The sequence below is a fragment of the Trachemys scripta genome, chromosome 3 (assembly GCF_013100865.1).
Source record: "Trachemys scripta elegans isolate TJP31775 chromosome 3, CAS_Tse_1.0, whole genome shotgun sequence".
In the NCBI taxonomy this organism is placed as follows: Eukaryota; Metazoa; Chordata; order Testudines; family Emydidae; genus Trachemys; species Trachemys scripta.
Genome location: NC_048300.1, coordinates 20,175,750 through 20,198,660, shown reverse-complemented (window position 1 = coordinate 20,198,660; position 22,911 = coordinate 20,175,750). Strand labels below are relative to the sequence as shown.

The 22,911-nt window shown below is 42.4% G+C and overlaps 1 protein-coding gene across 3 annotated transcripts in view; it reads right to left on the bottom strand.

Moving 5' to 3' along the window:
• The window catches only part of XPO1 (exportin 1), a 76,618-nt gene that overhangs the window by 37,302 nt on the left and 16,405 nt on the right, over positions 1-22,911 (bottom strand). For all 3 annotated transcript variants that reach the window (XM_034764264.1, XM_034764265.1, XM_034764266.1), the window contains 7 exons: positions 21,909-21,981; positions 9,207-9,268; positions 9,084-9,128; positions 8,758-8,939; positions 8,251-8,299; positions 8,044-8,163; positions 7,751-7,879 (listed from right to left, as the gene is read on the bottom strand). In XM_034764264.1, coding sequence (XP_034620155.1) covers positions 7,751-7,879; positions 8,044-8,163; positions 8,251-8,299; positions 8,758-8,939; positions 9,084-9,128; positions 9,207-9,268; positions 21,909-21,981 — 660 coding nt within the window. The remainder of the gene's footprint in view (positions 1-7,750; positions 7,880-8,043; positions 8,164-8,250; positions 8,300-8,757; positions 8,940-9,083; positions 9,129-9,206; positions 9,269-21,908; positions 21,982-22,911) is intronic.

The window sequence follows — 22,911 nt, the reverse complement described above, 5'->3', positions numbered from 1 at the left end:
TTTGTTTCCTAACTTATAATCAGTTATTGATCCACGAGAGGACCTTCCCTCTTATTCCACGACTACTTAATTTGCTTAAGAGTCTTTGTTGTGGGACCCTGTCAGAGCCTTCTTAAAGTCTAAGTACACTGTATCAACTGGATCACCCTTGCCCACGTGCTTGCTGACACCCTCAAAGATTTTTCATAGATTGGTGAGGCATGATTTACCTTTATAAAAACCACGTTGATTCTTCCCCAACATATCATGTTTATAGGTCAGATAATTCTGTTCTTTACTATAGTTTCAACCAATTTACCTGGTACTGAAGTTAGGTTTACTGGACTGTAATTGTCAGGATCACCCCTGGAACATTTTTTAAATAAATAAATAAATAAAAATTGGCGTACATTAGCTATCCTCTAGTCATCTGGTGTAGAAGCTAATTTATGTGATAGGTTACAAATCACAGTTACGAGTTCTTCAATTTCATATTTGAGTTCATTCAGAACTCTTGGGTGAATACCATCTGGTCCTGGTGACTTATTACAGTTTAATTTATCAATTTGGTCCTAAACTATCTGACACCGTAATCTGGGGGCAGTCACTCAGATTTGTCACAGAAAAAGAATGGCTAGGTTGCAGGCATCTCCCTCACATCCTCTGCAGTGAAAACCGATACAAGTATTCATTTAGTTTTTGTGCAATGGCCCTGTCTTCCTTGAGTGATCCTTTAGCATCTTTATTTTCCAGAGGCCCCAATGACTCGTCAGGCTTCCTGCTCCTGATGTACTTAATTTTTGCTGTTCATTTGTGTCTTCTGCTAGATGTCCTTCAAATTCTTTTTTGATCTGCCTAATTATACTTTTACACTTGACTTGTCAGAATTTATGCTCCTTTTTGTTTTACTCACTAGTAAGGACTTCCAATTTTTAAAGGATGTCTTCTTTTCTCCAACCACTTTTACTTGGCCGTTTAACCATGATTTTAATTAATTTTGATTGATTAATCTTTTTAATCGTGTGATTAATTTTTTTTTTTAAAAAATCGCTTGACAGCCCTAGTTACATTTAGTTACCAAGCAGTTCAGCTATATTTACCTCTTGAACAGATAAAATGGTTACTAACCTTACATAACTGTTATTCTTTGGGATGTGTTGCTCATGTTCATTCCATGTTAGGTGTGTGCAGGCTACGTAAACCATTGCTGGATATTTTCCCCTCAGTGGTATCTGTCGGGTCGGCTCTAGCACCCTCTGGAGCCATGCACCAGTATAAGGACACCACCTGCCACTCACCCTTTCAGTTTTCTCTTGCCAGTCAACTCCGACAGAGGAGTAGCAGAGTGGGTCATGGAACTGACATGTCCAACACATCTTGAAGAACAGATACGGAAAGTTAGTAACTGTTCTCTTTGAGTGCTTGCTCTTGTCTATTCCATGATAGGTGACTCACAAGAAATACCTCAGAAGGTGGGCTTGGAGTTCATGGACATCCTGACTGCAACACTGTTCTTCCAAACCTGTCATCTCGAGCCTGTTGAGTGATGGCATAGTGGGATGCAAAGGTATCCACCGATGACCAAGTTGCTGCTTTGCAGATGTCTTGGATTGGCACTTGTGCAAGGAATGCCACTGAAGAGGCTGGAGCTCTCTTGGAGTGACCGGTTAGGATGGCAGGAGGTGTAACATTGGCCTGCTTGTCGCAAGCCCAAATACATTTGGTTATCCAGGATGACATCCTCTGGGGCTGATACCGGAAGCCCTTTCATCCCTTCTACTACTGCTACAAAGAGTTGCATGGATTTGCAAGAGGATGTAGTCCTCTCAATATAGAAGGCAAAGGGCATGTCTAACATCCAATGAGTGAAACCGCTGATCCTCAGAGTTCTTGTAAGGCTTCGGGAAGAAGACAGGCAGGAAAATAACCTGGATGGTATGGAATTGTGAAACCACCTTTGGCAGGAAAGCCAGGTGGGGGCACAGTTGGACCTTGTCCTTGAAGAACACTGTGTATGGTGGTTCTGATGCAAGGACCCTGATTTCAGAGACCATTCTGGCTGAGGCAACCTTCCAAGAGAGAAGTAGTAGTGGGCACAACACTAGTGGTTCGAAAGGAAGGCCCATGAGCCTTGACAGAATCAGGTTTAAGTCCCAAGGAGGAATCAATCCCAAGGAGGAATCTCTCCAGTCCCTTGAGAAACCGGACAGTCATCTCATTAGAGAACGCAGATTCGCCGTTCATTGGCAGGCAGAAAGCTGAGATTGCTGCTAAATGCAACCTTGATCGATGCCAGGGCCAGACTTTGCTGCTTCAGATGGATTAAGTAGTCCAAGACAGACTGAAGGGAAGAATGAACCAGAGATGTCGTTGAGATGCCCACAGCGAGAAGCACTTCCGTGTGTCCAGGTAGGTAGTCCAATGGAAGGCTTCCTACTACCTAGACCTTTTGAACTTGCTCTGAACAGGCCTGCTCCTCTGGGTTCAGCCAAGTAACACCCCTGCAGTTAGGTTAAGGAATGCAAGGTTCGGGTGGAGCAACCAGCCGTGGTCTTGTGAGATCAGGTCCAGGTGGAGTAGAAGCGGAAGAGGGGATGCTATTGATAGGTCCAGCAGTGTGCCGAACCAGTGCTGACATGGCCACACTGGAGCTAGAAGAATAACTCTTGCCTTATTCTTCTTCATTTTCAGGAGGACCTTGTCAATCAGAGGGAACAGGGGAAAAGCAGAGAGCAGGAGCCCTGTCCACGGGAGCAGAAAGGCATCAGAGAGGGCAGCAAGCAAAACTGATGGCACTTCCTGTTCTGCTTGGTCCCCTGGGAAGACTCCCACCTCTGGAAGATGAACCTGGCAATCTCCGGGTGAAGAGACCACATCTACTGAGGCGATCTGCCAGTGTATTCCAGGCTCCCGAAAGGTCTGATGCCTCTAGGTGGATGGAATGCTTCACGCAGAAGTCCCATAGGCGGATGGCCTCCTGACACAGGGCAGAGAATCAAGCTCCTCCCTGTTTGTTGATATAGAACATGGTCATGGTCTGTCAGAACTTGCACCACCTTGCCTAAAATTTGGGGGAGGAACACCTGACCGGCTAAATGTACAGCCCTAAGTTCCCTGCTGTTTGTGTGCAGGGAGAGTTCTTCCTGGGACCATAGGTCCTTAGGTTGGGAAGCCCACCTCCACAATCTCAGTCTGACGTGTCCTCTGGAGGGTACCCCCATCATCACTGATCTTGGGTCTTTCTACCTGACCAGAGTGGCGAGGACCAGAGGTGGAACAGCGAGCACCAAGTCCAGGTGGTGTCTGTTCCGGGAGTAAACTGATGCCTGCCGCATCTGTAGAGGCCTGAGATGCAGCCTTCCATGCTGAACCACCTAAGTGCATGCTGCCATGTGCCCCAGCAGCTTGAGGCAAACTCAGGCTGTCGTAATTGGGTGGACCATGACCTTGGATATCAGATCCAACTGTCTGGAATCAGGCCTCTGGAAGGAAGGCTCTGGTTTGGGTAAAGTGAAGCACTGCCCCAATAACCTCTATTCTCTGAACTGGAATAAAAGTTGACTTTTACTTGTTTATCAACAGGCCCAGTGCTAGGAAGGTGGCTTGGACTACACTAATGCTGTTCCACATGTGAGCTACTGACCGACCCTTGATCAGCCAGTCAATAATGTATGGGTAGACCTGGATGCCTCGCCACCTGAGGAAGGCCACTACTAGTGCCATATACTTTGTGAAAACCCGTGGGGCTGTAGACAGGCCAAAGGGGAGAGCGATGAAATGGTTCTGGCATTGTTTCACAATAAATCAAATAAATCTTCTGTGGCCACAGAAAATAGAAATGAGAAAGTATGCATCTTTTAAGTTGAGGATAGTGTACCAGTCCCCTGGATCCAGGGAGGGTATAACGAAGGCAAGCAGGCCACGCAGAACCTCAATTTCTTGATACACCTGTTGAGGCGATGCATGTTGAAAACAGGCCAGAGGACCCCCTTGGGATTAGGAAATATCAGAAGTAAAACCCCTTCCCTCTCAAGTCTTGAGGAACTTCCTCCACAGCTCCCAGTTCCAGAAGGGACTACATCTCATGGGCAAGGAGTTGCTCGAGAGAAGGGTCTCTGAAGAGGGACGGGGTAGATGAAAACTGAAGGTTATAGCCAATGGTCACTGCATTCAGCACCCAGTGGTCCGATGTTATGCAGGACTATGCCAGGGTGAAGTGGGACAGATGGTCCAAAAATAATGGGGAGGCAGGATCTGAAGCAGGAACTGGTATAGTGCCTTTGGACGCACCTTCAAAAGGCCTACTTAAGCCCACTGGAACATCTATGAGACCCCAGCTGGGAGGTTGAGGTGGACAGGAGAGGCTGACGCTGCTTGTAACCTCTCCATTTCCTTTTAGCGGGTTCCTGTCTCAGAGGTGGTGCCGAGAAACAAGGTGGTTGTTGGGGCCTGAAGAGCTGCCTGAAGTAGATGGAGCGTAGAGGCCCAAGGACAGGAGGGTGGCCCTTGAGTCCTTCAGGCCATGAAGCCTCACGTCTGTCTGCTCCAAGAACAGTAAGGAGCTTTCAGAAGGGAGGTCCTGAATAGACTGCTGGACCTCATGAGGAAGTCCCGAGGACTGGAGTCAAGTGCAACACTTCATGGTGACAGCGGAGGCCATTGTCCTGGCTGCTGCGTTGGCTGTGTCCAGAGCCAGCGGGAGAGAGGTTCTGGTCACATTCTTACCCTCCTCTAAGAGGGCAGCGAATTTCTGCCTTGAATCTTGAGGCAGAAAGTTTTAAAATTTGGCCAGGGAGTCCCACTGATTGTAACTGAATCTCCCCCGCAAAGCTTGCTGGTTAGAGATACACTGTTGAAGGCTACCCTTTGAATAAATCTCTCCCCCAAAACAGGTCCAGGTTTTTTGTGCCCTACCTATGCCCTCTTGTTGGCTGCTGACGCAACCAGGGAACCCAGAGTGAGGTGCATGCCCAAGGATAGGTACTCAAACCCGCATGCAGGCACATATTTCTTCTCTAACCTCTTTGAGATGGGGGGGGAGGGGAAGAAGAGAAGGGGGGCAAAGAGTTTGCCAGAGAGCCCTGACTGATCCCAATAAAGCCTTGTTAATGGGTAAGGCCACTCTAGAGGGAGCTGCCGCAGCCACAGTGTCAATAAGGCTGTGGGATGTTTCCTTAAGCGTCTCAATTTCCATCCCCATGTTAGCTGCTATCCACTTCAAAAGGTCCTGATGGGCCTTGAAGTCATCCTGCAGGAGCAAGCTACTGGGCCCTGAGATGACTTCGTCTGGGGAGGAGGCGGCGGCGGCTTCCTCAATGACATCCATGACAGCCACATCCTGGACGTTGGTATCGGGGTTGGTACTGGAGTCAGAGTCCGGTGCCAAGCAGGAAGGGGTGGTAGCCCACCGCTTCAAGACCACAGAGTACGATCGATGGAAGGGAGAACCCAGTACTGGGGGACAACTCCCAAGGTTCCAGTATTGCCACGGATCCGTTGGCCAGGTGCTGATGAGGGGAACCTGCATCCGGTGGTGGCTCTTAGGCTGCACATAGGTTTCCCCTTTGGACTCTGGTGAAGAGTCCTCCCTCGGTGACTATGTTGGAGTGGTACACCTCTCTCGGCACCGTATGGAGGCAGAGTCCATGGACCAGTGGCAGACCGGAGGTCGTGACGACAGGATCAGGGCCGGTTTGCCCTTAGAGGGTGAGAGGGGTCCCGGTGCCCAGAAGGAGCTCAACACTCCCTGCTCCCAGTCATTAGAGCCGGCAACTGTCCCATCTGAGTCAGGAGGGACGGGAGAACGGGAGTGATAGTAAATCCTCGACTACTGCAAAGGTTTCTGGTGCTGCGGTAGTTTCTGAGTCTCAGCGGCGGGTACCGCACCAGACTCAATGCTCTGGGCGGAGTTGACAGTGCCATCAAGGGGCCGAGGGTGGAGTGGTGGCCCAGTGCAGGTTGAACTGCGCTGTCTTCCCCATGCTTGTCTTTTTTCTGCGCCGGTGAGTTCCCGCTGTCGGTGCACTGTTTTTTGTCCTTCTTCCTTGGCACCGGAGATGGTGAACGGTGCCAGAGGAGTGCTTTGTACTGAAGCCAAAATGCTCAGTGCAGAATGGGAGCAACTTGGCTCTGTGGCTGGTCTGAGTGGCTTCCATTAGGATAGCCTTCAGTCTTTTTTTTCCTGTCATTTTTGGTGCAGGGTCCAATGACAGGGACTATCTATACTATTATCACTAACATGAACTACAAAATCTATGTACACAAAAAACTATGTTTAACTAACAAACTAAGAATTAGACTCCAAAAACCATTGGGAAGAAGCCTTGCCGGAGCAAGAGGGGTCATTCCAGCAGCGGTAAGAAGGAACTGAGCGAGTGTGTGGCTGGCAGCACCCCTTATACTGGCTCATGAGTGTGCGTGGCTCCAGAGGGTGCTAGAGCCAGTCCCATGGATACCACTAAGGGAAAAATCTCCAGTAATGGGGCACACCATGCACACATCCCTCACATGGAATGGACATGAGCAAACACTCGAACAAGAACCTATGCTCCACTTAGGACTAAATCAAGAATAGCCTCTCCTTTTGTAGGTTCCAGGACAAGCTGCTCCAAGAAGCCATCATTAATGATGTCTAGAAATTTTACTTTTGCATCCCATCCTGGAGTGACATACACCCAGTCACTCAGTCAGTATGGGGTATAGTTGAAATCCCCCACTGTTATTGAGTTTTCTGTTTTTACAGCCTCTAATCTCCCTGAGCATTTAACTATTACCATCATCAACCTGGCAGGTGGTCGGTAGTATATTCCTTCTGCTATGCTCTTATTATCAAACACTAAATCTTTTTTCTAGCAAACACCAACCATAAAACTAAAAACTAGAAGACAATTCTGTACTGAAAACAATGCACATCAATATATCAGTGACTGAAAACTTAAAAGTAATCTAAATTCACTTATTGATAGACTGACTGAACAAGAGTGCAGCATGTTCTTACAGAGAGGCCATCTTTTAAGGTTAATGAGCTGCGGGGGGGGGGGGGGGAAAATCACACTGCTTTTACATAATTTCAATAAAAGCAAAACACTTCCAAGAGTATCATATAGGATAATCACCAGGGGGATTCCTGGTTTCAACTGCAGAAATGCATCCTTCTGAGTGACTTAGTTTAGACATGTAACTACCATACCTGAGGCTACAAACTTAAGGACCAGGTAAAATATTATGTAACATACACAATGAAGATGTACGATTTAGTGAATTTACTACACAACAGTCTGCAGTATTTTCTGAAGTCTTTATGAAAGCTTCCATCAAATGCATTTTTTTTAATATAAACACAAGCTAGGTGAACTTGCAAGGTCAAGTCAATGAGGGTAGGACAAAAAGAATGGTGGTTTAGATAATCTCAACTATGCATTTTCATGTTTTCTGATGTTTTTGTTGTGTTTGTCTTAACCTGATCTTGAATTCTTGAATATAATAATAGCCTGAAAAGACACTCTTCAAGTAACCAATAGGTACTTGAAATCTTAACTTCAGTTTAAGAAGTATTTTGTTTGTGAACCTTTAACAACTTTTGAATAAATCTTAGTAACATCTTTAAAAATAAACTTACCGTATAACAGTCTGCTGCAAAAAGATTGCTAGTTTTCTATAATGAATATGTATTGGCAAATATAAGCTAAGCTTCCTCTATTAAATTTATTTTGTTAAAAAAAAGTCAATTTAAATTAGGAAAGTTTATTTTGTACTAAGTTAAAAAAGTTACCTGTTTCAACTGCATCATGGTCAGCGTAAAGAGGGTTACAAACTGTTCCTCATACTGGCTAACACTGACACCTGCAATCTCTGTGAGGCACTTCAAAGAGACGTTTCGAAACATGGGAACATTTAAAAACTATAAAAGATTTTACAAAGAAGATTAGGGATATTGCAAAAAAGCAAATTACATATTAAGCATTTTAATTTCAGTTAACCAAAACTTCCATCTTATTTGCTAGTAACCATCAATGAAAAACAAAACCAAAAAACAACCCCCCCCCCCCCCCCACACACGATTACCTTGTATATTAATGTGCTGATTAACTTGGTCTCAAAAATGTATCCCAGGGGAATCCAGTTAAGGAATCTTAGCAAAGTTTCCAAAGTTGCATGAACAAGGGGAGCGTTTTGGGAATTTTCCTGTAATGGAACAATATATAAACTGGTTTATTCTCTTCCTATGAAATTCCACTCTATTTTAAAAAAAGTTATTGAAATTAGACTTACCATCACAAACTGACACAGTTGAAATATCTGAGAGAATTCATTGCACATACTAAAAAAAAATTAAAATAGAGATGTTAAACATTCAGCATCACCACATTCAGTGAACTACACTACCCACTTCAATAATGCTGCTTTTGCAGTAAGAGAGAAAAGTTTCTATGAAAATTATACAAATATCTCCCCATGTGCAAATTTTCGTTTGCAATCACAGGAACAGAACACCAGTCCTGCTCACAATTAAGAGGGCTGAACTACAATACAATACATATAAATGTAGAAGCTGATCACAAAGCAGAAGTGTACACAGCTGCTAAATGAGTCTGGTAAGGTTTAACAGTGTCACTAAGAAAAAGGGAATCATCAAAATACTCAATCGAATCTCAAAATGTAAAAAGTTACTACGATAGCTAACCAAAAACCTTCAATGAGAACAATTGTGCAGCAGCAACTGAAAATTTGATGTACATTAGAAGTATGTGAAAAATTACAGAATATTTTTTTACTTGCCTGTCTTTCAAATGCTTGGCTTTCACTTGCGTTATCTGTCCACTGGAGAAGTCAAAAACTTCTTCACTTAACAGTTTAAGGATCACCATATTGTTCTGGCAAAGACTCTCACTTGTCCGGCTTGCCCCTACGATATCACTTATGAATGTTGGCCAGTGTTTGGGCCATTCCTGTTTCAGTATCTGAAAGTACATAGAACATCCATGTGGTTGGTACAGCTTTCTTTCTAAACATTCCATATGCAAAACCAGTTTTTCTGGTTAGATTTGTTAAGTGTATAATTTTCTTAATGCAAGATTAAAAATAAACTAGGAGCTAGAGTTTACCTGAACAAGAATCATATTCAGTTTTCCAATATACACTTTTTCTTTCTAGAGTGGAGAAAAAGAGAGTTAAGTTATCAGTAACGCTTCCCTCCCTTCCCATTTCCCTAAAGAGAATTCACTTACTTCTACACATGTTGGATCAGATGAGGTCTTGATAATTAAGCCGACAACATACTTTTTTATTCCTACAAAGAGAGTTAAAAATTAATTTTCAACCTGATCTGCTATTATGGATAAACTACCTACACAGGGAATCCTGAATCCAGAAGCATTAAACAGTCTCAGTAGTGTGCACATGTACAACTTCAATCTAGTTTTAATTACACATGCACATCAACTGGAAGATGCAACCAAAAAACATCGGAAACTCTCCAAAGAATATCAGTTACTGTCTTCCAATCATATGCATATTTTAGTTGCATGAACTGCATCAAATGGAAGACTTGTTGTTAAAACAAAGGAAGCTGCAGAATGACTAAGGATTGGAATCTTAAATTTTCATATTTTAACTTCAATAGACTGAGTGCTCTAATCCAAATGAATCTATGTGCTTTACTGCCACTAGAAGTTCCACCAGGTTTCTTGGGCTTCACAAATATGGAGGCTGCTGCAAAAATCTGAAAGAAAAGATACCCTGTGTACCAACTGTGGAAAGCCTATTAGGCTACTTTTTCCCAGGAACTGAGTCTGACACTAACCAGTCAAAAATGTCAAATATAGCAATTAGAAGAAGAGTTCTGTGTAGCTCGAAAGCTTGCCTCTTTCACCAGCAGAAGTTGGTCCAATAAAGGATATTTCCTCACCCACCTTGCACATTTAATATTCTGGGACCAACACAGTTACAATATTGTGAACATAAGCAATTGGCAGCTAAGGCAACGCTGCAAGGGAGTTCACTGAGTACAGTGTATTCCCATCCCCTACCATTTTTAGAGTTTGTCTACACTTTGAAAATCTTTAAAAACAAAATAATCCCCCCTTCCCCCAAGTTTAGCTAGATTGGTGTTAAAATGGTGGGAAATATATAGTGCAGACAAGGCTATAACCAGACCTGTTTTAACCACCACTTTAAACATATTTTTCAGTTGGTTTAACAAAAATGGTAGTAAAAACAGGCCTAGCCTCCTCTACATTATGTTTCTGACCATTTTTAATATAATCTCAACTGACCTAGTGGGAATGTTTTTGTAAATTTCCCTCTGTACAAGCATGGCCATAGAGACATTGTTCTGTTTATCTTGCCCATCTGAAATAGTTTAAAAAAATTTAATACATTTTTAAAAGTTTGTCATATTTTACAACATCAGATGCCATGTGTGAGCTTATCAAAATTATGCTTTCCTATAGTCTCAGTAACTTTTTCCATCATCATCATGACATGAGTCACTAACACATCAGTTCAGGTCCACAGATTAGGCCTGGACTGATATATATTCATAATAATTTTATAAGGCTGCCATAGATTGAACTCGCTTTGCTTTTTTTTATTTTAAAGTAAATCTAGTTCTTATTCATTAACAGTCCCACTTCTATTTGGCTTTCACACAGCAATTAGAGCAGGGTCTCAAACTCAAATGACCACAAGGGCCACATGAGGACTAGTGCATTGGCCCGAGGGCCGCAACAGTGACACCCCCCCTTCGCTGGCCCCGGCCCTGCCCCCACCTCACCCCTTCCATGAGGTCCCGCCCCGTCTCTTCTCCCCCTCCTGGAAAGTGCTAAGCATTATACAGAGCATACAGATCACTGCTGCTCCTACAAGTCGTTTCCAAGCGGTTTTAATAAAATATATACACTCAGTAATGCACCTCACTCAAAGGACAAAACATGCACTTAGTTAGATTTATTTCTGATAAAGCCCCCCCCCCCCCCCCCACTGCACTGGGCTGCACCACCACTCCACCACTGCTCTGCCTCTTCCAGGGGTGGCAGGTTTGTAGAAATTTTGGTGGTGCCCAGAACCTGCCCCCCCAAACTCCACCCCCACTGCCTAAGGCTCTGGGAGGGAGTTTGGGTGGGGGTGGGGGTCTGGGGTGCAGGTTCTGGGATGGAGTTTGGGGTTAGGAGGGGGTGCAGAGGCGGGGCCGGGGGACACTCGGGGGAGGTGCGTGGGGGCGGCAGGCGGGGCCAGGGGAGAGACCCGGCCCCAAACATTGAGGAGCAGGGAGCTTAGCCGCCACATAAAATGACTCGGGGGGGGGAGGGGGGGGGGGGGGGGGGTTGGCGGGGGCGGGAGGTAGCGGGGGGGGGGGGGGAAAGAGGGGCGGCACAGGGAGCTTGGCGGGCCGCAGGGAAGAGCTCCGTGGGCCGCGTATTTGAGACTCCTGAATTAGAGAATCTGTCACATACTAGACAACGGAAAAGAAAACTTTTCTAGAAATATTTTTTTCTGTTGAATAATAGTTTAAATACACTATTTTCAGAAATAAGATATTATAGCCACTTAACGCCATGTAACATTTGGATCCATTACCTGCTGTGAAGCAATTAGAGCAGTGGTCCCCAAACTGGGAGTCATGAGGAGTTGAAAATCTATGCAAAGGCTGATGGGCCAAACCTGAGCAGGGCTGCGTGGCGCTGGAAGTCACGTGCATGTCATGCACAGTGTGTACCATTTTGTTAATCAGGCTCAGAGTGAGGCACCAATACTCCTTGTGGTTGTGTTGGTGAGATCCTTTGGCAGTGGGAACCTGTACAAGGGCCAATGTGCCTGCACAGGGCCTGAATACCAGGGCTTTGGAGCTATGCTCCGGCTCCGCTCCAGCTCCAGGCAAAAACCTGCAGCTCCACTGCTGCGGAGCTGCTCCGCCCTCCAACTCCAGGCTCCGCTCCAAAGCCCTGCGAATACCCAGCAGCTGCGCCACCACTGCCAGGAGTAGAAAACTAGGCCAAGACCACCAGCAATGTGGTGTAGTGGGGATGATATGTGGGCACTCAGTGCCTTCTACCCCAGCAGTCACTGATACCTAGGGCTGTACAGGTGCCTCCAGGGCTGGGACACACTTCACAACTGCCAGCAGCATGAGTAAATATCCTCCATCCACTTTGGTGCTGCCTGCACATGATATTGGTGCCTCTCCATAAACTTGGCTGATACCAGGCAACTATCTCCTCACCTCCAACAGACCCTCTTCCATCCCACCTCCAGTCAGCCTCCCTTCATACCCATCCCCTCTCCTCCCACCTCAACAAGTCCCTTTCTCTGCTCTCCTACACACACACACACACACAAAACTTCTCTTTCAGCCCAAACTCACCCAAGTATCTCCCTTGGGAAGAAAGCACTCCCCCTCTTCCAGGCCAGGGGTTACGTTAACAGAGGCAAGTCGAAAGGGGGACATGGCATGAAAAAAATCTGTGAACCACTGGATTAGAGCAGTGGCTCTCAACCTCTCCAGACTACCGTACCCCTTTCAGGAGTGATTTGTCTTGCGTACCCCCAAATTTCACCTCACTTCAAAACTACTTGCTTACAAAATCAGATATACAAATACAAAAGTGTCACCACACACTAGTACTGAAAAACTGCATATTTTCTCTGTATGAAATTTTAGTTTGTCCTGACTTCACTAGTGCTTTTTATGTAACCTGTTGTAATACTAGGCAAATACATCAACTCATTTAGATATTCCCAGGAGTACATGCACCCTGGCTGAGAACCACTGCTGTAGACAACAATGGACCAGGAACTTAAAGCTCTTTGCATATAAATGGTCATATGACCAACGTAAGTGACTGTTTATAGATTTTATCTAGTTACTGAGAAGTAACATATTCCTTTACCCCAGGAGTGGGGAACTTTTTCTCTCTCTCACAAGCCACTGACCCACAGGGAAAAAAAAAACCAAAAACCAAACCACCCCACACACAATCATGGGCTACTCACCCGCCCAGGGAGGCAGGGCGGCTCAGGGCTTCCCCCCACAGCGGGGCGAGCCAGCAGAGGGGTGCACTCCAGGGCGGATGAAATTAACCAATGGGACGGATTCAGCCCTAGGGCCATGCGTTCCCCATCACTGCCTTAACCCGTTAAAAAGCCTACACTACCTGGTTCCCATTGCTTTTGGGGAGCTGGGATTATGCATTTCTACTATAACTATATATTACTTACAGGGAGTATTATGCAATTCTACTCCAGATTCTTTTAACCAAGTCATAGATCATATTCCTGAATAGGAGTAAAAATTATTTTAACTTTAACCCTTTGATAAAGTTTACAATAATGTTTCATTATGAGAGCAACTCAACGGAACTGCTGTCACAGGATAAGTTTAAACAAGTTTAAACAGTGAGTCAAGCACATGAATAACTTGTTTCATAAACTGCATTCTCCATTACTACTTCTGTTCAAGCTTTAAAAATTTTAAACTTTCACACACCATTATGAAAGAGTTCTCCCTCCTCCCACATACCTGCTAATATATAATAACAAAGCTTCTTAATGCTCTGGAAGCACACTGAAAGCGTCATAGAAGTTTATTTTGCGGTCTTCCCCCATATGTAGGAAAGAATGGAGTGTTCATAAACCACAAATGAACAAGAGCAGAATGTCTTTTTTTCAATCAAGACACCAGTTAGAGACATCTTAGAAGATCACAGGACTGACTGTAAGGGTACACCTACACAGCAATTAGGCCAGCCACAGGTGTTTGGGTCAGTCAACTCTGGCTCAGGGGGCTGTAAAACTGCTGCGTAAGACATTCGAACTCAAGCTGGACCCTGAGATCTGGGCCCCTCCAAGAGGGGAGGATCCCAGAACCCGGGTTCCAACCTGAACCCAAACACCTACACAGCAATTTCTAGCCCTGCAGCCAGAATCAGCTGACCCAGGACAGCTACAGGTCTTTTATTCCAGTGTAGACATACCCTAAAGATCTTGCAGAAGGTATTCCGCTGTGGAGGAGCAAGTCTATATCGTGAAGTTGGAAGCCATTCTGGAAGGAAAGGGTTTCAGGGGAGACCCTGGCTAAACAATGGGTTGAATGGACAGCTGGACAACAGTGGAGGACACGATACCCAAGTTTAATAAATACTGTAATAATCTTAAACTGAGAAATGGGAAACGCCTCCCACACTTTGGCATGTTTGCTGCTTTAAAAAAAAAAAAAAAAAAAAAAAAAAAAAAAACACACCACACATTTTAGGTTGTAATCCCTTGTCTGTATCTCAACAGCCCATGTTCAATGGGACCTCAGTACTGACTGAACTATAATGTCTGTTCCTATCCTCTATTACATGACAATGTGCACCCTTAACTGGATTATGCAAGTGCACGTAGATCCTCAGATAGAAGGTACTACATAAGTGACAAGTATGTCACAAAACTACGTTGTGAACTTAAGACCTTTATGCATAATACTGAATTTTAAACAGTTATATATAGCAGTGAAACCCCATCTATTTAAAAGCAAGTTTAATATTTTTTATAGTGTAAGTACTATAAAAAAATAAACTAACAGGCAAATAAATACTCCCACTGTATACAGAAAGGGAAACAAAAGCAAAAATGAAGTGAATGCTCAAGGAAATTCAATATCAGAATTAGGACTAGAATTAAGACTTCTGGACTCCCAATCCCGTACTCATACCTCCAAGATCACAGATAGAGATCCATGACTCTTGTGATAATTGGCCAAGATACATATCAGGTTTGAACAAGCTCTGAAATACTGTCTTCTTACCAGTACTCTTTAGAAAGCTATAATATGTTGCCCACTATCTTAAATTATTTTTAACACCTTTAGAGTTGAGATTGGTTTGCAAATGAAAAGAGGTTGAAAACCACTAGACTAGATAATCACAATGATCCCTTCTGGCTTTGGAAACTATGAATAATAAAAGAGTAGCATTTGGCACAACATCCTATTTTCTTGTTCTCATAAGAAGTAGGGAAAAAACAGATCTTTTTTCCCTTCCTGTCTATGCCCTCTCCCTGAAAATCTTATGCAGACTCTTGTTCCCCCAACTAAAGTATATCGGTATGTGCCCTCTCCCCATCAATGAAGTAAGCCAACTAGGGCTGTCAAGCAATTAAAACAATTAATTGCAATTAAGCACACTGTTAAACAATAACAGAATACCATTTATTTAAATATTTTTGGATGTTTTCTACATTTTCAAATATACTGATTTCAATTACAACACAGAACACAAAGTGTACAGTGCTCACTTTATGTTTAGATTATAAGTGTTTGCACTGTAAAAAACAAAACAGTATTTTTCAATTCACCTAATACAAGTACTGTAGTGCAATCTCTATCATGAAAGTTTAACTTACAAATGTAGAATTATGTACAAAAAACCTGCTTTCAAAAATAAAACAATGTAAAATTTTAGAGCCTACAAGTCCACTCAATCCTACTTCTTGTTCAGCCAATGGTTCAGACAAACAAATTTGTTTACATTTTCAGGAGATAATGCTGCCAGCTTCTTGTTTAAAATGTCACCTGAAAGTGAGAACAGGTGTTCTCATGGCACTGTTGTAGCCAGCATCTCAAGATATTTATGTGCCAGATGCGCTAAATATTCATGTCTCTTCATGCTTCAACCACCATTCCAGGGGATATGCGTCCATGCTAACGATGGGTTCTGCTCAATAACAATCCAAAGTAGTGCGGACCGACGCATGTTCATTTTCATTATCTTAGTCAGATGCCACCAGCAGAAAACTGATTTTCTTTTTTGGTGGTTTGGATTCTGTAGTTTCCGCATTGGAGTGTTGCTCTTTTAAACCTTCTGAAAGCATGCTCCACACCTTGTCCCTCTCAGATTTTGGAAGGCACTTCAGATTCTTAAAGTTTGGGTAAAGTGCTATAGCTATCTTTAGAGACCCCCCCCCCAGTGAGGGGGAGCTGAATAAGTCAGTCTGAGAGCCTGGAAAGGTTCAGACTGAGGGACTGTGGAGCTCTCACTGGGAACAGGGAGCTTTGGAGAGCTAGGACAGCCAATGCTAGCTGGGAGTGGAGGCAAATGGTACCTTCTTTGCATTTTGTGAAAACTGCAGTGAAAGTGTTCTTAAAATGAACAACATGTGCAGGATCATTATCCGAGACTGCTATAACATGAAATATATGGCAGAATGTGGATAAAACAGAGCATGGGACCATACAACTTTCCCCCAAGGAGTTTAGTCACAAATTTAATTATCCTTTTTTATTTTTTAAATGAGCGTCATCAACATGGAAGCATGTCCTCTGGAATGGTGGCCAAAGCACGAAAGGGCATATGAATGTTTAGCATATCTGGCACATAAATATCTTGCAACGCCGGCTACAAAAATGCCATGCAAATGCCTGTTCTCACTTTCAGGTGACATTGTAAGTAAGAAGAGGGCAGCATTAGCTCCTGAAAACGTAAACAAACTTGTTCATCTTAGCGATTGGCTGAATAAGAAGTAGGACTGAGTGGACTTGTAGGCTCTGAAGTTTTGCACTGTTTTATAGTGTGCAGTTATGTAGTGCAAAAAAAAATTTACATTTGTAAATTGCACTTTCATGACAAAGATTGCACTACAGTGCTTGTATGAGGTGAACTGAAAAATATTTCAGTTATAATTTTTACAGTGCAAATATTTCTAATAAAAATAACACTAATTTCAATTACAAAACAGAAAACAATATATATGAAAATGTAGAAAAATATCCAAAATATTTAATAAATTTCAATTAGTACTCTATTGTTTAACAGTGCAATTAAAACTGTGATTAATAATGTGAGTTAACTGCGATTAATCGACAGCTCTAACGCCAACCTAATTCCATAACCCACTAGAGCTGTAAAATGGGAGGAAAGGGGGGGAGAGGAGGAGGGAAAGAGTCCTTAATCGCAAACCAGGAATAAGCTGCTCCTACAGTTCCCTGCCTTTGGTAGGCCAAGAACTTAGTACTAAACTAAGCCCCCTGCTCTGAGCCAATGTGTTATACAGTCACTGAACATATTCATTGTCAAATGACCCTAGAGAAAAATGTTCACATTTCAAAACAGACTGATTAAACAGGTGTCCACACTAACTCAGTGAAAGATAAGCTACCTTCACCACAAAAGTAGAATTTCATTTCACATTACAAAGTCAATTATCTCTCTATTACTGGACTACAAGCACAAAAACCAAGGTATCTTTCTGGGCAAGCTTTCCATATTTTGTATCAGAAAACCAACCTAGTTCTCAATTTCCCATTATCATGGGACATTCCCTATAATTGTGCTCTCATTAGTCAAGAGTAACATTGTAATCTACTATAAAGTTCCTAATACTAATCAGCCCTATACAAAAAACACTTATAACATTTTAAAAAATTTAAATAAGCATCAGAGGACTTTGTATCAGCAATCACTGGTGAACATGTAGTATTCTTTCCTTGATTTTATTAACTAAAGTGCTTACATTCAAGATTGTATGCCATTTTACTACTCATATACTCAAAAGGCACTAGAGGGGGATTGATTGCCCCAAGTTCAATGTATGGACTGACCCAACACATCCTTCTTCCCACTCTACCCCTGAGAGGCCTTAATATATTTTCTTCCAGAGCTTGTAAAGTCACCCTGTACACTGGGAATTGACAAAAGCAATGCATTCTCCCAAGGGCTGAGCACCCTAGCAGCAAGTCTAGCTCATCCCTTTTGTGACCCGCATCTTGACACCTCAATATGGCAGAGACCAAGTTGCCAACAGTACACTGGGGCAGACACTTGGTCTTTATACTATTTTTTTTAAAAATCTTAACATCTTCCCAAGAGTTCTGTATTCCAATAATCCATGTTTGTCCAGATGGCTTTTTTTGACAGGCCTTTAAAAACATTAAATTTGTAAAGTAGTTTAAACCGCTGACTTTATCTTTGTTCCTGATCTGGAATCAAATCACGAAGGATACAGTTAAAATCGGCACAAAAATGATCAACATATTCATCAATTTTAAAAACTAAACTACAATACTTGAGAAAACCGAACGTAGCTGTGCACAACTTCAAACGCACTAGTCCCAGAACACCTCAAAATGCCAATCACGAATAGGGCTGCACGGTGTTGAGAAATTCAAGGCAAAATGAGAATAGAGATCCAAGTCCAAAGGACACATCTTCAGAAGATAGCTTCCTGTATTTGGAATTTTTGACTGAAGGCAAAAAAATAATCCCAATGAATGGAAATTCCACTGGTCCAAGACCTACTACTACTTAAGCCCACATCAGTAATAATAAATATTGCCATTCTGAGGAACCAATAACCATTTTAAAACAGTTTAACTAGTTTGTGTCTCACAAATAAGACTAGAAACAAATGCTGTACCCCAAAGGAAAAATTAAGAGGTTCAGCTTTCCAATGGTACACGGCACTGGTTCATCTCCCATAGACCTCATGATCCCCAAATCTTTAAATCAGGTCATCCCAATAACCTTGATTTCTTCCATTCACACTTCAATCCAGACCTAATTTTAAACAGTCACAATCCTGAGAAGTGCTGTAGCTATCAGTAGAAACCAACATTTTTTCCATCTGAAAATCACTGGCATCCCCACCTTTCAAGATTATAAATCATTACTTCTTTAACTTCCTTTCAATAAATATTTACTGCGAAAATCCAGCCAGAGGATGGTAAGTGTTGTGAAAATAAGATGGTAATTAAAATTACCTGATTCTGAAGTATTAGTGTCATTTTGCTTATTTTGTTACTGAAGGTTAAACTTCTAAAAAGTCAATCTTAAATCTGGCCTCATATTTTACTTTTATCCACGAGAGAGTCTTGTCCTTCAATTGGATGATTGGGTCAAACTGAGCAGGCCTCAGCTCCACCTATGTTCAGCTTGCTGGGCAATTAGATAGCCAAATGAAGGTTAGAGAAGCGCAGTTCCCTGCTATCAGGCCTTAGCCATTAGTAAAGGCAAAAGAGATGAAAACATGGCAGAGCTGAAATACCCATTCAGCAGGCTCTACCCCCTCCTCTATCTGATGCTGTTGAAGCCAAAAAGAACGAGCCATAGAGCCATACCACCCCGCATATCTGGCTCCTCTTCCCTTCCCGATACAGTTCCCAGGATGTAGGGCAGAAAACAGAAGAAAAAACAGAAGTAGATTGTTTAATTTTAGAACTAGGGTTGTATTTTAATTTCTTTTAGCTACTAATCCAACTATGATCATTATAGTAGCTGAAAGCAAGTAAAGTACAATCCCAGCCCTAATACTGGACTGATAGTCCCAATCTGCCAAAAGACAAGTGAAATTAAAGAGTCTAGTGTAGACGAGTGTGATTTTCAATAGAAGAGTGATTTTCATCTACTGTTACAAGTAACATCTAAGACAGTTTGGTCTATTCTCCACCCCGCTCCCGTACCTCACACACAACTGGTTTTATCTGGTCTGCGCACTCATTAATCCAATGCACATATAAGTCATTTACTCATGAAAATGTGTTATATCTGGTCAACCATTTCACTCCTGCATCAGATATCCTGAGCTTTTACCACACCTTGTGATGTTGGGACTGTTGCCACCTATTTCTTTACCCCTGCCTCTCTCCACTAGGGGACACACGTGGTGTTGAGTTAGTAACTACTCTGTCCTCAGCATCAACTGCTGACCCCCCAACTTTCCCCCACCTTCCAGCTCCAATTGTAGAAAGTCTGAATAAGCATCAAACATCTCAATCAGCTGCCAACTGTTTTGCAAGTGACACAGAGTGGGTGAAGGAGAGCAGCTATGGTAAGCACTGTATAGAGAAGTGGTGCAAAAGGAGAGGAACAGAGAGCCTTACTTTACTTGGGGGCCCAATGTGACATTGTGGGCATCTTTGTTCTTATCCAACAATCTTTCCCACATATATCTTATTCAAAACTGCCTTCTTCTATGCCTTCTGCATTTGTCTTCTTGAGTCAAATAAGCATGTTTACAGGCAATTTGTTCCCCCCCAATTTAAAATAAATCTACTTAGTAAATTATGCCCTGCCAATGGTTCCATCCGAACATCTATTAAACACGTTAATTTGATGAAACTTCATATATAGTCTGTACCAATTCTCTATTCTCAGTGACCCATTTTGCTTATGTTTTACACACAGCAAGAGGGGTTGGTTTTTTTTAGAAAAAAAAAAAAGAAAATGTAAAATTAAACAAGTATAGTACCCAACCCTACTATTAAAAATTTACTAGATTTCAAGTTGAAGATGTCCTTTTAAAGCACTGAAAAATTCTCTGAAGTTCTTCAGAGTTTAATGTTTTTATCTTGGCTTTGACGCCACTTCCTGAGAGACTGTGTGACTTCCTGCTACTGATGTCACAAACAAATCCCACTTCCACATCTATTGTTGGAGCGAGAATCTTAAAAATGGACAAAAATATCACATGGGGTGGGAAACAATGATTTTTTCCATTAGTATTCATCAGACAGTACTCTTCATCAAGAACAGGTCCTCTTTAAAACCTGGAAACTGTAGTGCTTAGCACAAGAGAAGCAGCAGCACAAATTTAAGTGGCATCTCAAAACTTCACTGAGAAAAATCACAGCAGAAATTATATTTTTAAGTCGCCTGGATCTTCAGAAGTTTTACAAAAACCACTACTAGTAACAAAAGAGTATAAAAAGTTTAGGACTGTGACAACCATGTTCAAGAGTTTTTTACATAGCTAATATTACAATGAAATTAGTTTAAGGTCCAAATTTCCTGACTTGCCTGAGCTAGAAACATCTTGATGGACCAACTGTTCCTTCTCACTGGCGAAGGACAACATCTGATCAGTTCAGAATACTGTAGAGTTTAGCTAAGGATTCTCATCTTCATTTTGTCAGTTATACTATCCACTGCAATTTTAAAAACTTGTGCTGTAGACCAGTGGTTCTCAACCTGGGGTCCAGGGCCCCATGGGGAGCCGTGAGCAGGTTTCAGGGGGTCTCTCAAGCAGGGCCAGCACCAGACTCACTGGGGCCCAGGGCAGAAAGCTGAAGCCCCACTGCATGGGGCTGAAGCCCGAGGCCCTGAGCCCCACCACCTGGGGCTGAAGCTGAAGCCTAAGCCTGAGCAGCTTAGCTTCATGGGGTTCCCTGTGGCCCCAAACAATTGCCCTGTTTGCTACCCCCTGATGCCGACCCTGGCTTTTATATGCAGAAAATCAGTTGTTGTGACACAGGTGGTCCGTGGAGGTTTTATAGCATGCGGCGCGGGGGGGGGGGGGGGGGGGTAGTCTCAAAAAGAAAAAGGTTGAGAACCCCTACTATAGACTAGTGAGAGAAAGGAGAATAGATCCAAGAATCAAGACTGATTCATGGAGTTCAAAATTTCTTTAAGGGCAAAAAAGCAAAGTGACAAAAGTGGAGGTTTGCCCTACACCATTTTAAGTTACAGAAATCTCAAATTTCATCTCTCTTCTTATTTTTATATAACTTTGAACAGACTCTGAAATATCTAATTGTCTAGTGGAATGTGTTAGCAGCAGATACAAGTGTTCCCTTATCTGGCAATGTTATTTTGAATACAATTACCAAAAAACAACTTACAGAACTCCTTAAGTGGTTCAAAAAAAATGTGTAACAGTCAACAGAGATATCTATGGCCTGATTATCAGAGTGCTGAGCACTCTCTCCAACATCATTACAGTTAATGGAAGCAGCAAGTGCTCAGCATCTTTGATAATCAGCCCAGTAAAGAATAGAAAACTTGTCCTGATGTGCTCACAAATGTTACAGTATGTATCATTCATCTAGTAAATCCAAAAGACTAACCAACTATATTTGAAATTGAAAGTTGTTTAGGTGACAGACTGAAGTTTCTAAATGTCAACAAACAGTTAACTATCAAATTCAAAATCATCATACAAAATGTAGTGTATTTTCCTACCTTCACACTGGTTCCTTGGAAGAATTTTCCATCTTGTTTTTATCACATTTTCCAAAATTTGCAGTCCATAATACTGAAAATTGGAGAAGAGCATTATGTGAGTATGTTATTGTAGGACTGACAATAACTTTTAGGATTCTCATTCAAGCAAACATTCACACTTAACATTTAAGATTTCAAAAATATTAAACTAACAAATTTAGTTAAAAATAAAGTCTATTCACCCATTTACTGAGTTGTTCATGCATTTTTCTTGTTTTGACTGTTTGCTACTCTAAATAAGTCCTGCTGTTTGATCATGCTCACACCAGGAGAAATAAAAAAAGCCATTTGGCAGCCAAAGGGGCTATCTGTAGAAGAGAAAGTAGCAGCCAGATATGAATTCACAACATAAATGACTGCTCATATGTTCAAGTATTAAGACAACCAGGCTCCTAAAAAATTTAGCAGCTTGGATGATTTCCTCTACTATTCCTCTGAGCTGAAAGATCTTGGCTTAGCATTATATGTACTGTCACTGTCACTTTCTAAAGAAAGTGTTTCCCAAACTTCACTGGTGTGTTACTTAAGGAACAGCAAGACAACCCACAGGTTTACTTAATTTCAATCCCCACCCCTACGGCAGCTATTTCTACAATTTAAAGATGATCTTTTTTGCTCAGTCAAAAGTAATTAAAATTTTAACATGCACTCTGAAATCCTTTTACCTTTCAAGTATTGCTTCCTGGGCTCTGACCCAAAAATTTGGCAAGAGTTTACTGGAGAGGGGAGACCACTTCATTCAATCCATTTTGTCCCTACTGCCTACTCACCATAAGTAGTAAAAAGACTTCTGGCATGACCAGCAACATTATAGGTCATGCACTTTAAAAGTGGACAGACAGAAGGGAAAAAAGGGAAAAGGAATTTTGTGTTTCTTTAGTCAGTGGTTGCTTAGGGAGGAAGACAGTACCAATGCCTGAAAGGTAAACTTATTCATGTCTACGTAGTAGTATGACTAGAG